Source organism: Hylobates moloch, unplaced genomic scaffold (assembly GCF_009828535.3).
Source record: "Hylobates moloch isolate HMO894 unplaced genomic scaffold, HMol_V3 SCAFFOLD_4, whole genome shotgun sequence".
Classification (NCBI taxonomy): Eukaryota; Metazoa; Chordata; class Mammalia; order Primates; family Hylobatidae; genus Hylobates; species Hylobates moloch.
In genome coordinates this window covers 90,457,183-90,470,122 of record NW_026652279.1, presented here as the reverse complement: position 1 = coordinate 90,470,122, position 12,940 = coordinate 90,457,183, and the positions used below count along the sequence as shown (strand labels likewise).

The window sequence follows — 12,940 nt, the reverse complement described above, 5'->3', positions numbered from 1 at the left end:
CTTTTCAAAGTTTTTCTACCCATTCCAATTGATCTAGGCATTCACTTTTTGCAGTTCTGCAATTACTTGAATATAAAAGCTCTTTCTGTTAATCTCCAACCTGAAAAGTAGTAAGGTAACAGAAGTATAAAGGGGAATGGACATTTCAATCCAATGGTTTTCCAAGTTTTTCAGGCTTTTTATCTGCTTGCTTTTGAAGGTTTACTCCCTTCACGAGTCCCCCCACTGTTGTAGACTTGAACCTTTATAAAATCTTAGAAACCATGACCCTATTTTGTATCCCTTATATGTAAAATTGTCTGAATAGCCTTTTAAAAAGTTGTTACATTTGGGTGAAAACTTTCCAAAGGTAGCTTGGTAAACTTGACCAAATTTGGCTCATCTTTTGATTCAGTGATTTCACTTTGAGGAATATATTTGTATCCTAAGAAAATAATTATGGGCAAAGGCGTGAGCATAAAGAAAGGATAGTCATGTTAACCTTATATGTAACAGTAAAAAATCATAAACGAAATGTCTAATAGTATGGAATTGATTGAATAATTTATGGTATTTGACATTCAGACACTAAAAATAATGCCCAGCAGAATAAGAATATATGATGACATAGACTTTTTAAATATTTATATTTATTCATTTATTTATTTTGAGATGGAGTTTTACTCTTGTCACCCAGACTAGAGTGCAATGGTGCGACCTCGGCTCACTGCAACCTCCGACTCCTGGGTTCAAGCAATTCTCCTGCCTCAGGCTCCCAAGTAGCTGGGATTACAGGTACCCACCACCATGCCCAGTTTATTTTTGTATTTTAGTAGAGACGGGGTTTCACCATGTTGGCCAGGCTGGTCTCGAACTCCTGACCTCAGGTGATCCACCCGCTTCAGCCTCCCAAAGTGCTGGGATTATAGGCATGAGCCACCGCATCTGGCCGACTTTTTAGATTTTTTTAAAGACAGAGTCTCGCTCTGTTGCCCAGGCTGAAGTGTAGTGGCACCATCTCAGTTCACTGCAACCTCCACCTCCCAGGTTCAAGTGATTCTTGTGCTTCAGTCACCTGAATAGCTGGCACTATAGGCGCGTGCCACCATACCCAGCTAATTTTTGTATCTATAGTAAAGACAAGCTTTCACCATGTTGGCCAGGCTGGTTTCAAACTCCTGGCCTGAAGTGATGCGCCTGCCTTGGCCTCCCAATGGGACCTACTGGGATTATAGGTGTGTGCCACTGTGCCCGGCTGACATAGACTTTTGTTCGAGACAGACTGTGAAGTAGAAAAAGCAGCTTACAAATGCAGTATTTTAAAATTATTAACATCTTTTAAAACATATATATGTATGTATATCTATATGCACACAACACTATAAAAAGACAACTCAATTTAAATATGGGTGAAGAACTTGAATTAGTTCTCCAAAGGATACAAATGGCCAATAAACACAAGAAAAGACACTCAGTATCATCAGTCATTAGAGAGACACAAATCAAATCACAATGAGATTCCACTTCACACCTACTAGGATGGCTATAATTTTAAGAAATAGAAAATAGGAAGTGCTGGCAAGGTTGTAGAGAAATTGAAACCCTCATACATCATTGGTGGGAATATGAAGTGGTGCAGCTGCTGTGGAGAACAGTTTGGCAGTTCCTCAAAAAGTTAGACATAAAATTACCATATGACCCGACAATTCCACTTCTAGATATATACCCAAAGTATTGAAAACAAGAACTCAAACAAATACGTGTACACGCACGTTCATAGCAGCATTATTCACAATAGCCACAAGGTGGAAACAGCCTAAGACCTTATCACTGGATGAATGAATAAGGAATTATGGTATATACACACAATAGAATATTATTCAGCCTTAAAAAGGAATGAATGGGCCGGGCGCGGTGGCTCACGCCTGTAATCCCAGCACTTTGGGAGGCCAAGGCGGGCGGATCACGAGGTCAGGAGATCAAGACCACAGTGAAATCCCATCTCTACTAAAAATACAAAAAACTAGCTGGGCGCAGTGGCGGGCACCTGTAATCCCAGCTACTCGGGAGGCTGAGGCAGGAGAATGGTGTGAACCCGGATGGCGGAGCTTGCAGTGAGCTGAGATTGCACCACTGCACTCCAGCCTGGGCGACAGAGCGAGACTCCACCTCAAAAAAAAAAAAAAGGTTAATTTTATGTTATATGAGTCTCACCTCAATTTTTAAAATCTATTTGTATCTATATATCTATATATATTACATGTTATATATAGAAACTGGAAGGGCACATAATATGGTAATAGTCTTGCTGACTGGTAGAATTATAGGTTTTTGTTTTCTTGTTTATTTTGTTTCAATAATGTAAGTTTCATTCATAATAAGGGCAACCGATTTTTCAAAAGTTATTGTCGTGTGTAGCATATTGCATCTTGCTTCTACTTCCAGAAGATTAGGCTACAGTCCTAAGCAGCATCCATTATATTAGTGATTACCAGCCCTTTAGAATCAGATAGCCTATGACTTTCTACATGACTGGGAGGTATTTTTGTTTGGTTTGGTTTGGTTCAGTTCAGAAATGTTCTGTCCAAGTAAATCAAAGGAGAAAGCCAGAGAAGAACCTCAGTGATGGCAGAATGCACTGGCTATCCTAGCATAGCAAAAATTGTAGCCATAGCAGGAGAACCCAGGCCTGGAAGTGAGGGGCAATGAGGAAGCTTTCCAGCCTCTTTGTTGCTGTCCTTAAGGGAAGGGGAAAGAGCTGACATCTTTTTTGCACCTACTGTGAGCCTGGCGCTGCTAGAGTGTTTTGATACTGCCATTTGTCCTTGAGCAAGCCTCTGAATCCCTATGGGCCTCTGTCCACTACTCTGGAAAAATGCACAGATTAGACTACAGTAGCCCTTAGAGCCCCTTCGCCTTTAATGTGCTAGGACCCTACACTAGTGCTATGCCTTATTCTGTCCCTCCCTGAAAAGAGGTTCTCTGGTCAGCCTCTCTGCTTCTGAGCCTAAGTGTGCCTAGCCCCATTCCCTGTGCTCAAGCCCCAGCCAGGCTGATTCCAGGTGGCAGAGCAAGGCCTGTGGAAGTGGGGCTTGGGGTGTAGGGGTGGGGGAGCTCCAATATCTTTGCTCTGAGTAGCCTCCAAGTTCTTACTCTTCATCTCTTCCAGGGATTACAGTGGCACCTGAGGCTGTGGCAACTAAGCATCTTGTTTTTCTTTATCTTTAGGAGCACTCTCTCACACTCAACAGATCCTTATTTTATTTTAGGGCTTTTTATTCTCTTACTTGGTTATGTTCAGATCACTTTATAAAATAAGCTGTAATTGAAACCCAATAAACAAAACCAGGGTACAGTCAACACCTGTGAAAAGGAGAAAAAAAACCCAAAAAGCAAAAGCTAACAAACAAAATACGGTAAAGCCTCTAATGAGACATTCTATGTAACTCTAAGGAACTAAGCTTAATTTCACGGTTTTTTGTTTTTTGTTTTTTTTTGAGACGGAGTCTCGCTCTGTCACCCAGGCTGGAGTGCAGTGGCGCAATCTTGGCTCACTGCAAGCTCGGCCTCCCAGGTTCACACCATTCTCCTGCCTCAGCCTCCCAAGTAGCTGGGACTACAGGCGCTCGCCGCCACACCCGGCTAATTTTTTTGTGTTTTTAGTAGAGACGGGGTTTCACCATGTTAGCCAGGATGGTCTCGATCTCCTGACCTCATGATCCGCCCGCCTCGGCCTCCCAAAGTGCTGGGATTACAGGCGTGAGCCACCGCGCCCGGCCAGCTTAATTTCACTTTAAGCATATAAATACAATTTCGTTTATAAGCACATTTGGAGTATGTCCTTTGCCATAAAGTATCATCTCCAGCAAGGAACTGGTGAACTTTATTCCATTTAAGACAAATCCTCAGAATCCATTCTGCCTTTCCAAATACCTGTCTCCTAAAGGCTAGTATCTGGGCCACATATTTCTCCTTTTGCTACACCTTATTGAACGATTTGCGTTTCCAAAACTGTTGGCTGCAGCTTCTATAAGATTGACATAGAATCTCTGCTAGAAAAGACCCTCCCCAGAATAAAACCAACCAACCAAAAAACTACCACATACTTCCATTTAGGACAGAGTATATCAAAATGGGAAAGAACCTCCTCATTTTCACACAGTGGATTACTTATTTAGTTACTGCAGTAACTTTAGAGAAATAGTTTAGCAGTTTAGGCCAGGAACTGTGGCTCTCACGCCTGTAATCTCAGCAACAAGGCTGAGGAGGGAGGGAGGATAGTTTGAGGCCAGGAGTTTGAGAAATAGTTTAGCAGTTTAAATAAAGCAGTGGCTTGTCCTAAGTCTTTCAGTTGATTCTGCCTGTGTTTCTTATTCTGGTCAGGTAGCTCTGGACAAATGACAGTATTTCAGTATTTTAATTTCTCGTTTTTAAAAATTGAGGTATAGAGCCAAAGAAAAACCAGTAAAAATCTTGATTAATTGCAAAGTCATTGTTAAAATGTTTCACAGCATAAATAACAGCTTTTGTGGGCGGGGGGTGGGGGGGTGCAATTTATCAACATCTTCCAAAATGTTAAATGCAAATGTCTTTTGACTCAGCAGTTCCACTTTTGAGGTATCTGAAGACCCACACACGCCTGAGAGAAATGTACAGATGTTCAGCACAGTACTGTTAAACAGCAAAAAATAGGAAACTATCTAAATGTCCATCAGTAAGGGAATGATAAAAAATATTATGGATCATATACAAGTGAGATCAAAAAAAGAAAAAATGTGTATTATGGAGCACCATATTGTGGAATGTCACTTACATGACTGAATTATGTGACTAAAGAGAACAATGAATATGAGTACATAATTTACAAGGATCTCTCTAATCCCTTTTCCACTTACTTTTAAAATGGTATTTAGTATATCCACAAAATTTTTTATTTTTAGTAGACAAGGCCTCACTATGTTGCCCAGGCTAGTGTCAAACTCCTGGCCTCAAGTGACCCTCCCACCTCGGCCTCCCAAAGTGCTGGGATTATAAGTGTGAGCCACTGTGCCTGGCTTTCCACTGATTTTTCTATTTCTGGATTCCAGAGTCTGCATACCCTTGCCCACCACTGCACATGCTCACTTACAGGTTTATTCATATTATTGCAGATTTTATTCCTACTTCCCTCTTTTCAGTGGATGCCCAATAAATTCAGCTATTTAAGCTAAGCACAGTGGTGTGTCCCTGTAATCCCAGCTACTTGAGAGGCTGAGGTGGGAGGATTGTTTGAGCAGATTTGGAGACCAACCTGGGCAACATAGAGATTCTATGTCATCTCTCATGTCAAGTAAAAATTCAACTAATTAGAAGGTCCAAACCAATGGACATATCTAAAGTCATCTAGCATTTCTTCCTGGTAGAGATTACCTTAGACTGAAACTCCCTGGAAGACGAGCATTACATATTCTGGAGTGTGGCATATTATGTTTGTGTCATTCCATGTTGTATGGTGTTTGTCACGATGTATCATAAAATGAGCAATTCTATAACAGAGCACCATTTTGCCTCATTACTCTGGGAGCAATGTGCCGTAGACCCACGGAATTTCCCAAGTTGTGGCAAGTGTTAGGACTGCCTTGGTATTAAGAGGACAAGAAAATGAACCACCTTCCACCTTTTGCTGGATAGACAATCAAATAACTTTCTGGCTTTTATCTAGTTTTAAAATGCATTTCAAGGATCCTTTGAAAATGACACAAAGCACAAGTACGAAAAAGAAATTCAAATATTATCACACTCCCTAATAAAACAGCCTAATTACTAGTCAAAGGCTCACATTTTAGCAAGTTAATTCTAAGACTTAAGCTGCGTACGGTGTGTGCAAATTTGCAGATACCTTACCATCACATGTAAGTGTCTTACTGGTACTGAAAGCTATCAGACCCTTTCAGGAGGCGTGTCGTACCAAGCAGACCTAAATGTGAACTTTCCTCAAGGACTATGTGATGTCAAGCAAGGTAGTGCCCATGTATTTCATTCAAAAACCAGTTGTCTCTCCTGTGGTTTTTTGAGATGGACTCTTGCTCTGTCACCCAGGCTGGAGTGCAGTGGCACAATCTCGGCTCACTGCAAGCTCCGTCTCCCGGGTTCACGCCATTCTCCTGCCTCAGCCTCCTGAGTTGCTGGGAATACAGGCGCCCGCCACCACACCCGGCTGATTTTTTGTATTTTTAGTAGAGGCGGGGTTTCACCATGTTAGCCAGGATGGTCTCAATCTCCTGACCTCGTGATCCGCCCGCCTTGGCCTCCCAGAGTGCTGGGATTACAGGCGTGAGCCACTGCGCCCGGCCTCTCCTGTGGTTTTCAACATAGTTAAATCCTACAATGTCTTAGCAATGGTTACAATTCCTTAGGTAGTAAGGGAAATACCTGTTGAATGGCAGTTTGTGTCACATGGGCGCTTTTCATATCTTTATCATTTAATCATTACCCCTTGGGTACACAGGACACACAAATTTCATTTTTCAGATTTCACTTTAAGAAAATTAATAAATACAGCAAACATTAACAACACTGTGATGGGACGATCATCAGAACTGTGGTAACTAATCAGCAATAGCTCTCAACCTTTGCACAGCAAAGTTAGGAAATTTGACTCGTTAATCAATATGCCATATGCCTATCTTTAAAATGCAAAAAAACTAAGATTTATACATCTTAGTTCATTAGTTTTAAAAAGCATCTTCATTTTAAAAGTTGGCCCAATTAATTATAGTCTTTTCTCAATGTCAACAAAGTCTTTAAACCCCACAGCACTGTAACTATCTTGGCATTAAAATAGTTTCTATACACTTTCTGAAAAAAATCATCTTCAGTTACAAGGTTTTACACTTAATTATCTAAATTGCCTCCCACTTCCATTTACTTGAGTTTTAGACATCCAACTTCTAGGGGATACTGTTAGAACACCAAACCATACTAATCTTCAGATTGAAGAGGGTTTTTGTCCATTTTCTGAAGATCTGTGGTCAAGAATAAACCCTAAAAAAACTGTTCCCATTCTCAACATTTAAAAAAATGGTAGTTGTCCTGACATACCTACTAAAGTCACAAAGTCTCCTTGAGCCAGAATTCATTTTAAATGGATCAGAATTATTAATGTTGACAATGGTGATTTCTATACAGTAGAAACTTCCATCTAAATCAGATTGAGTCATTTGTTCCTCTTAACAAAAAATCTGATGTTGACACACTTGCAGCCTATCACTAACCCTGCTGTTCACTTGCATGTATCTTGTTTTTAAAAATCTTGTTTAAATCATTCTGAAAGTAAAACTAGTTTTTCCTCATTTATATATAGCACCGAGAGTACTTGCAATGTTTGACAAAACCTTTTATCAGCCCATTAACCTATTTATAAGCATAAAGTGAGTATTTTTAAAGGGAAAAACTTTGCCATCCCTTATACTTATTTAAAAGGTACTGCTAAGAGGTATTATTAGAAACAAGATTTAAAAATATGTAACAAAATCTTAAGGTCTTAAGTGAAAGCCATTTAACTAGTATTTAAAACCTCTGCAATTATTAGTTTATTAGTATCATCCAGGACTCAGATGTTCAGTATTCCTCCTGAAATTACATAAACAAATGCAAATGGAAAGAATCCAAGTCAAAATTATATAACAAAACAGCACTCCATCACAAAAGCGTGTAAAATTACAAGAACGCTATTTTAAAATACTGGCACTTTAAGAAAACGATATTCTCGAAAACCACAAAATTGCCAAATTGTTCCCTAAACTGCTAAGCAGATAAACATGACTAATGAATGAGTTTGTTTTGTAAAGAAAAATCATTCAAATAAATTGAATAATTCATACTGAGATGCAAAGTTTAGGTGTCTTCTTTCCTCCTACCTACTTGGATTTATAAAGGGGCAAACCATAATATACGAAAATATACCCTATTTTGAATGTGGCATCTTTGTTTTAAAAGCTGGCCCAATTAATTAAAAATACTTGTAATGGAAAGTCTCGTTTCCTGAGCAGTCCATATTTAGATAAATGGGAAAAGACATCTATAGCCAGCATTTTCATAGTCTTCACTGAGACTAATGTCAACAAAAAATTTAATATGGCAGTCTTGTATTTTAAGCTCACGCTTTTGGGGATACATTCTCGGGTCTTCTTTAATGTGGGAACTGCAAAATATAACTGCCATTACATGGTAATGGGAGTTAAAGAATAGAGTCCTCATGTAAAGGTTAGAACATACTTTTCTATTAGTCCTTCAAGGACAGACTTTCAAAATGTTTGATCCTAATAATCCTATGCTTTGAGTAGATTGATTACTCTTCAGTTTGTAAATGTTAAGTGGGCTATGTGAAATTTCTTAACTGATCAAGATTTTGGATGTTCAGTTATGGATGAAAACTATCTCAACTTAACTTTACCCCCATTATGATATGCAGGGTGTGTAGACAAAAGCTTTTTATTAGCTAACTATATGAAAGGATAAACACTGTAATAATTCATGTGATTCAAAATGGGCAAAAGCAAAAGACTAGCTTCCCCTCAAGAAGAAAAATTTCAGACCTATGAAAAGGACAACAATACTAATAAAAAAAATTGTATTTACTTAGAAGCATTCAGAATGTCAACAAAACAGCTGCAACTTTTTTTTTTTTTTTTGCAATTACAGAGTGGTATTCAGTTAACAGAACAACAATTATTTCGTATAAGCTGCATCAGAGACAACTGAAGATGAAAAAACTACCATCCCCATATATAACTAATTTGTGCTGTGCACCAACAAGAACCTGCTTTAAATTTCCATGCCAATTTACAACCCCCATACTGTACCAGGCAAGGTTAGTGGCTATTGAAAATACCACCAGGACAGGGCTATCTAAAGACACATTCGGTAGTGTGTTAACTATACAAAAAAAGACACTGTACAGTTTAAAAACAAATCTTACACAGCCTTACATTTCAATTTTTTTCTTTAAAAGGAGTGAGTTGTGTACAGGGGGGTTAAATGCTTTATAGACAAGAAAAAAAAACTGCGCTAGAACCAACTTATTCATCATCATCATCTTCTTCTTCATCTTCATCTTCTTCATCTTCCTCCTCCTCCTCATCCTCTTCATCTTCCTCATCTTCCTCCTCTTCCTTCTTTTTCTTGCTTTTTTCAGCCTTGACAACTCCTTTTTTTGCTGCATCAGGCTTTCCTTTAGCTCGATATGCAGCAATATCCTTCCAAAGCAAAGGGAGGATAAAACAGTAGAGAAGAAAAAAACATTAAGGAAAGAAATAGAACATGGCAGAACTTTATGAAAGAAATCAAGATTCTAGTTATACCAAAATATCACGTATCTGTAGATCCACAGCAACTCCAGAAATAACTAGAACTTCAATAAATGAACATAAAAATACAAGATCATTATAACAATCTATAATTCATGAAATGGCATAGTCTAATATTTGCAAAGTTATGCCTCATTGAGGTGCAATTATGTACCACATCCTAACTCTATTAAAACCAGAATGTAGAGACTTTGATTAAAGGGTAGACACTGCCACCTTCTGAATGCAAAAAAGCACTCTACAGGTTTACACTGTCAGACCCTAATCCTTAGCAGAAAATGTGGTCTTAAAAAAAAAAAGTAATTTGTCAATAAACATGCAATTAGGTTAAGAAACATCTAGAAATAAACACTTTTCAGAATGACTAAAGAAGCTGAAAATTAAGTATTTAATATTTCAATTTACTGAACTATAAGAGTTAGAGATTTCCTTAATCTTATTAATTTACTGGACAGAGCAGAAGACCTGAAATTTAACTTAGTGGTGATGTGGTTTTTTGAGTATCTAAAGCAAAAGAACATAAATGTTTCAGGATATGACTAAGAAAAATATAGCCTATATTACTTTGTCTAGCCTATTTCTGTACTGTATGCCAAGCCATTTGAAAATACTCATTTTTTACTTGAAGTGACTACCAACATTTTCATAAACTTCAAAATACTGGGGAATAACAAAACCAACTTAAATGTACACAGCCTTTGTCTGAGCCTGATTATATTTTAGTAAAAAAAACAAAAAACAAAAAAACCCTAATTTATTTGGTCCTCTGCATTCTTTGAAGGATGAGGACCTATATCAACACCATACTTAATGTAGCTGTTACCGTAAAAACTTATTACACCTCAAACTAAGTACAATCATACATCTGGCGTACTCGTCATCACTTTACCAAGCAAACCCACACTTCTTACCTTTTCGTATTTTTCCTTCAGCTTCGCAGCCTTCTTTTCATAAGGCTGCTTGTCATCTGCAGCAGTGTTATTCCACATCTCTCCCAGTTTCTTTGCAACATCACCAATGGACAGGCCAGGATGTTCTCCTTTGATTTTTGGGCGATACTCAGAGCAGAACAAGAAGAAGGCCGAACTAAAAAAAAAAAAATTAATTTTAGGATTTTAAGTTAACAGATCACAAAAAACAAATACTATCAAGTGTACACTGCATTGCTATTTAAAGCTGTCTGTGAATTTCTGTGATGCATTGGACAGGGTGCAAATACTGTAATATGCTAAATATCCTTCACAACCAAAGCTTAATTTACAACTATTTAACTTACACTAGCTAGAACCCTAGATGAACATTCTACAATTACACTATTTCAAAGAGAGAGTATTTTTCAAGAAATAAAAAGATCAAAAGGAGATACACTGGGCAAAGGAGACCAAGTGTCTAATTCAAATGCTCTGGGAACACTCCCACCCAACAGGAATTTTATACTATTTAAATATAACCAGTATGAACAAGTATTAGCTAAGAAACTTTGATTGTACACTTACACTCTAAACTGACAAAGTAGCTTCCTAAATTTCTCTCAGATTCTACTGTAAAACGTGTCTGGAAAGTAAAAACAGGCAAGATACTCACGGAGGCCTCTTGGGTGCATTGGGATCCTTGAACTTCTTTTTTGTCTCCCCTTTGGGAGGGATATAGGTTTTCATTTCTCTTTCATAACGGGCCTTGTCCGCCTTTGCCATATCTTCAAATTTTCCTTTCTCTTTAGCAGACATGGTCTACAAAATAATTATTTGTAAGTTTAAGTTGTAACATTTAAGTAAATCATCCTCAAAACCAACGTCTTTTGCTATGTAATAGAGTCCCACTATAAGAACGCCAACTAGGCTTTTTTTTTTGCATCCTCAATTGGAAACTGTCTTTTAATTACCTTGTTAGCATGTTTTAAGCCCTCTTACCTTCCACCTCTCTGAGCACTTCTTAGAAAACTCTGAGAAGTTGACTGAAGCATCTGGGTGCTTCTTCTTATGCTCCTCCCGACAAGTTTGCACAAAAAATGCATATGATGACATTTTGCCTCTCGGCTTCTTAGGATCTCCTTTGCCCATGTTTAGTTATTTTTCTAAAAAATAAAATAAATATTTGATGTTAGCAATAAAATTATGACATATAAGAGCTTAAAGTACTTAGGAAGGGAATGAAAACCAAGGTACTGGTTATTTAACACAGTAGCGACATCAACCTCCGTAAAAGCAGACAAGAATATGGCCGAGAGATTAAATTCCTTGAAGGGGCTATGCCAAGCAAAAACAAAACAAAAACGGTCCTTCAGGGCGATCTCAAAAAGTCTAGACACAAAGATATACCCATACAGTATTCCCTATCTATCCGCCTGAGTCTGCTCTGAATGAGTATCTAACTGGTCACTTAAACGATTTTAAAATCTAGAACACCATTTTAAACCAACCAAACCAAAGGTCAGAAAACATGCTGCCAATTCGTGGCTTTGCACTAGATAGGGAATAAACAAGGGCCTAAGCGAGTCGACTCTTCCTAATTATGGGACCTTAAAAAAAAAAAATCACCGTGCACTGAAAGTTTTAAAAAACACCCTCTTTGCATAAAACTTTGCTCCGAAGAGGGAGCAGCAGCCAGCTCCGGTGCTCGGAACCCGGCTGGGGGGTGGCGGTGCCACCGCGAGGCAGCCTCGTTTCCTATCGGTTTGGCCCTGAGATGTATTTCTGTTCTGACTAAACACGTCCGGTCTGAAGTTTCTCCGAGTAAACAAGGATGAGGGACAAAAGCCACTCCTGCTCGTGGCTCGGTGGCCCCCTCCCCCAACTCGGGGAGTATTTTTTGGAGCCGTGAAAGTTGGGGTGACTCCCGCGCGGGGCGAGCCCCCGCCCCCAGAACTTCGCCGGTGGCCGCGCGGCCGAGGCGAGGGGACGCGGCCCGGCTCCCAGGCCCGAGACCGCCACGTGCGCCCGGCAGGCCCCGCAGGCCCGCGCCGCCGCCGCCCCCATTTTGTCAGGCTCGGCGCAGGGAGAAGCCCCGCTCGAAATGGGGGCTGGCTCCGCCCGCGGCCGCCGGGGCCGGCGCGCACGGAATGGCCGCTGCGCGTCTTCCCCGCCTGCGCCGCCGCCGCGAGGGCGAGCGCGAGCAAGAATATGGCTCCTTCCCTTTGTGTGTGTGTGTGTGTGTGTGCGTGTGTGTGTGTATGAGTGTGCGAGTGCGAGGGTGCGGGCGCGGCGGCGGCGGGCGGGGTGCGCGCCGCGCTCTGGCGCACACACTCGGCCATTACGACCGGGGGAGGGGCGGGGGGCGCGCGGCCGGGCCCTCCCCTCCGCGCCGCTCCCCTCCCCCCGCCGCGGTGGGGGCCGCCCGAGGGCCCACCCGCCCGCCACTCCCCGTCTCCCTCCGCGCGGGCCGCGCGCCCCGCCGCCCCCGCACGGAGAACGCGGGGCTGTGAAAAGAGAGAGGAAAAAAAAAGTTGCCTCGGAACTGCTGCGCCCAGCTCCCCCGCCCGCCCGCCTTGTTTTCTCTCCAGCCAGCAGCGCCGGGCCCGAGTCAGCCATGTTCCAGCGAGCGCAGCGGCGCCGCTCCCCCCGCCGCCCGGCCGCCGCCGCCGCCGCGCCCGGGCCGAGGCCGGCTGGGCCCGCACT

General features: G+C 41.0%; 1 protein-coding gene across 6 annotated transcripts in view; it reads right to left on the bottom strand.

Annotated features, from left to right (window-relative positions):
• Positions 1 to 7,526: 7,526 nt before the first annotated feature.
• The window catches only part of HMGB1 (high mobility group box 1), a 159,805-nt gene continuing 154,391 nt past the window's right edge, over positions 7,527 to 12,940 (bottom strand). For 4 of the 6 annotated variants that reach the window (XM_058437714.1, XM_058437715.1, XM_058437716.1 and 1 more), the window contains exons 2-5: positions 11,237 to 11,400; positions 10,911 to 11,056; positions 10,238 to 10,412; positions 7,527 to 9,215 (exon numbers count right to left, since the gene is read on the bottom strand). In XM_058437714.1, coding sequence (XP_058293697.1) covers positions 9,039 to 9,215; positions 10,238 to 10,412; positions 10,911 to 11,056; positions 11,237 to 11,386 — 648 coding nt within the window. In that variant the 5' untranslated portion in view covers positions 11,387 to 11,400 and the 3' untranslated portion in view covers positions 7,527 to 9,038. Of the gene's footprint in view, positions 9,216 to 10,237; positions 10,413 to 10,910; positions 11,057 to 11,236; positions 11,401 to 11,520; positions 11,828 to 11,863; positions 11,994 to 12,940 lie in introns of those variants that run through there. The other 2 variants (XM_032150544.2, XM_032150543.2) reach the window with 2 other exon arrangements.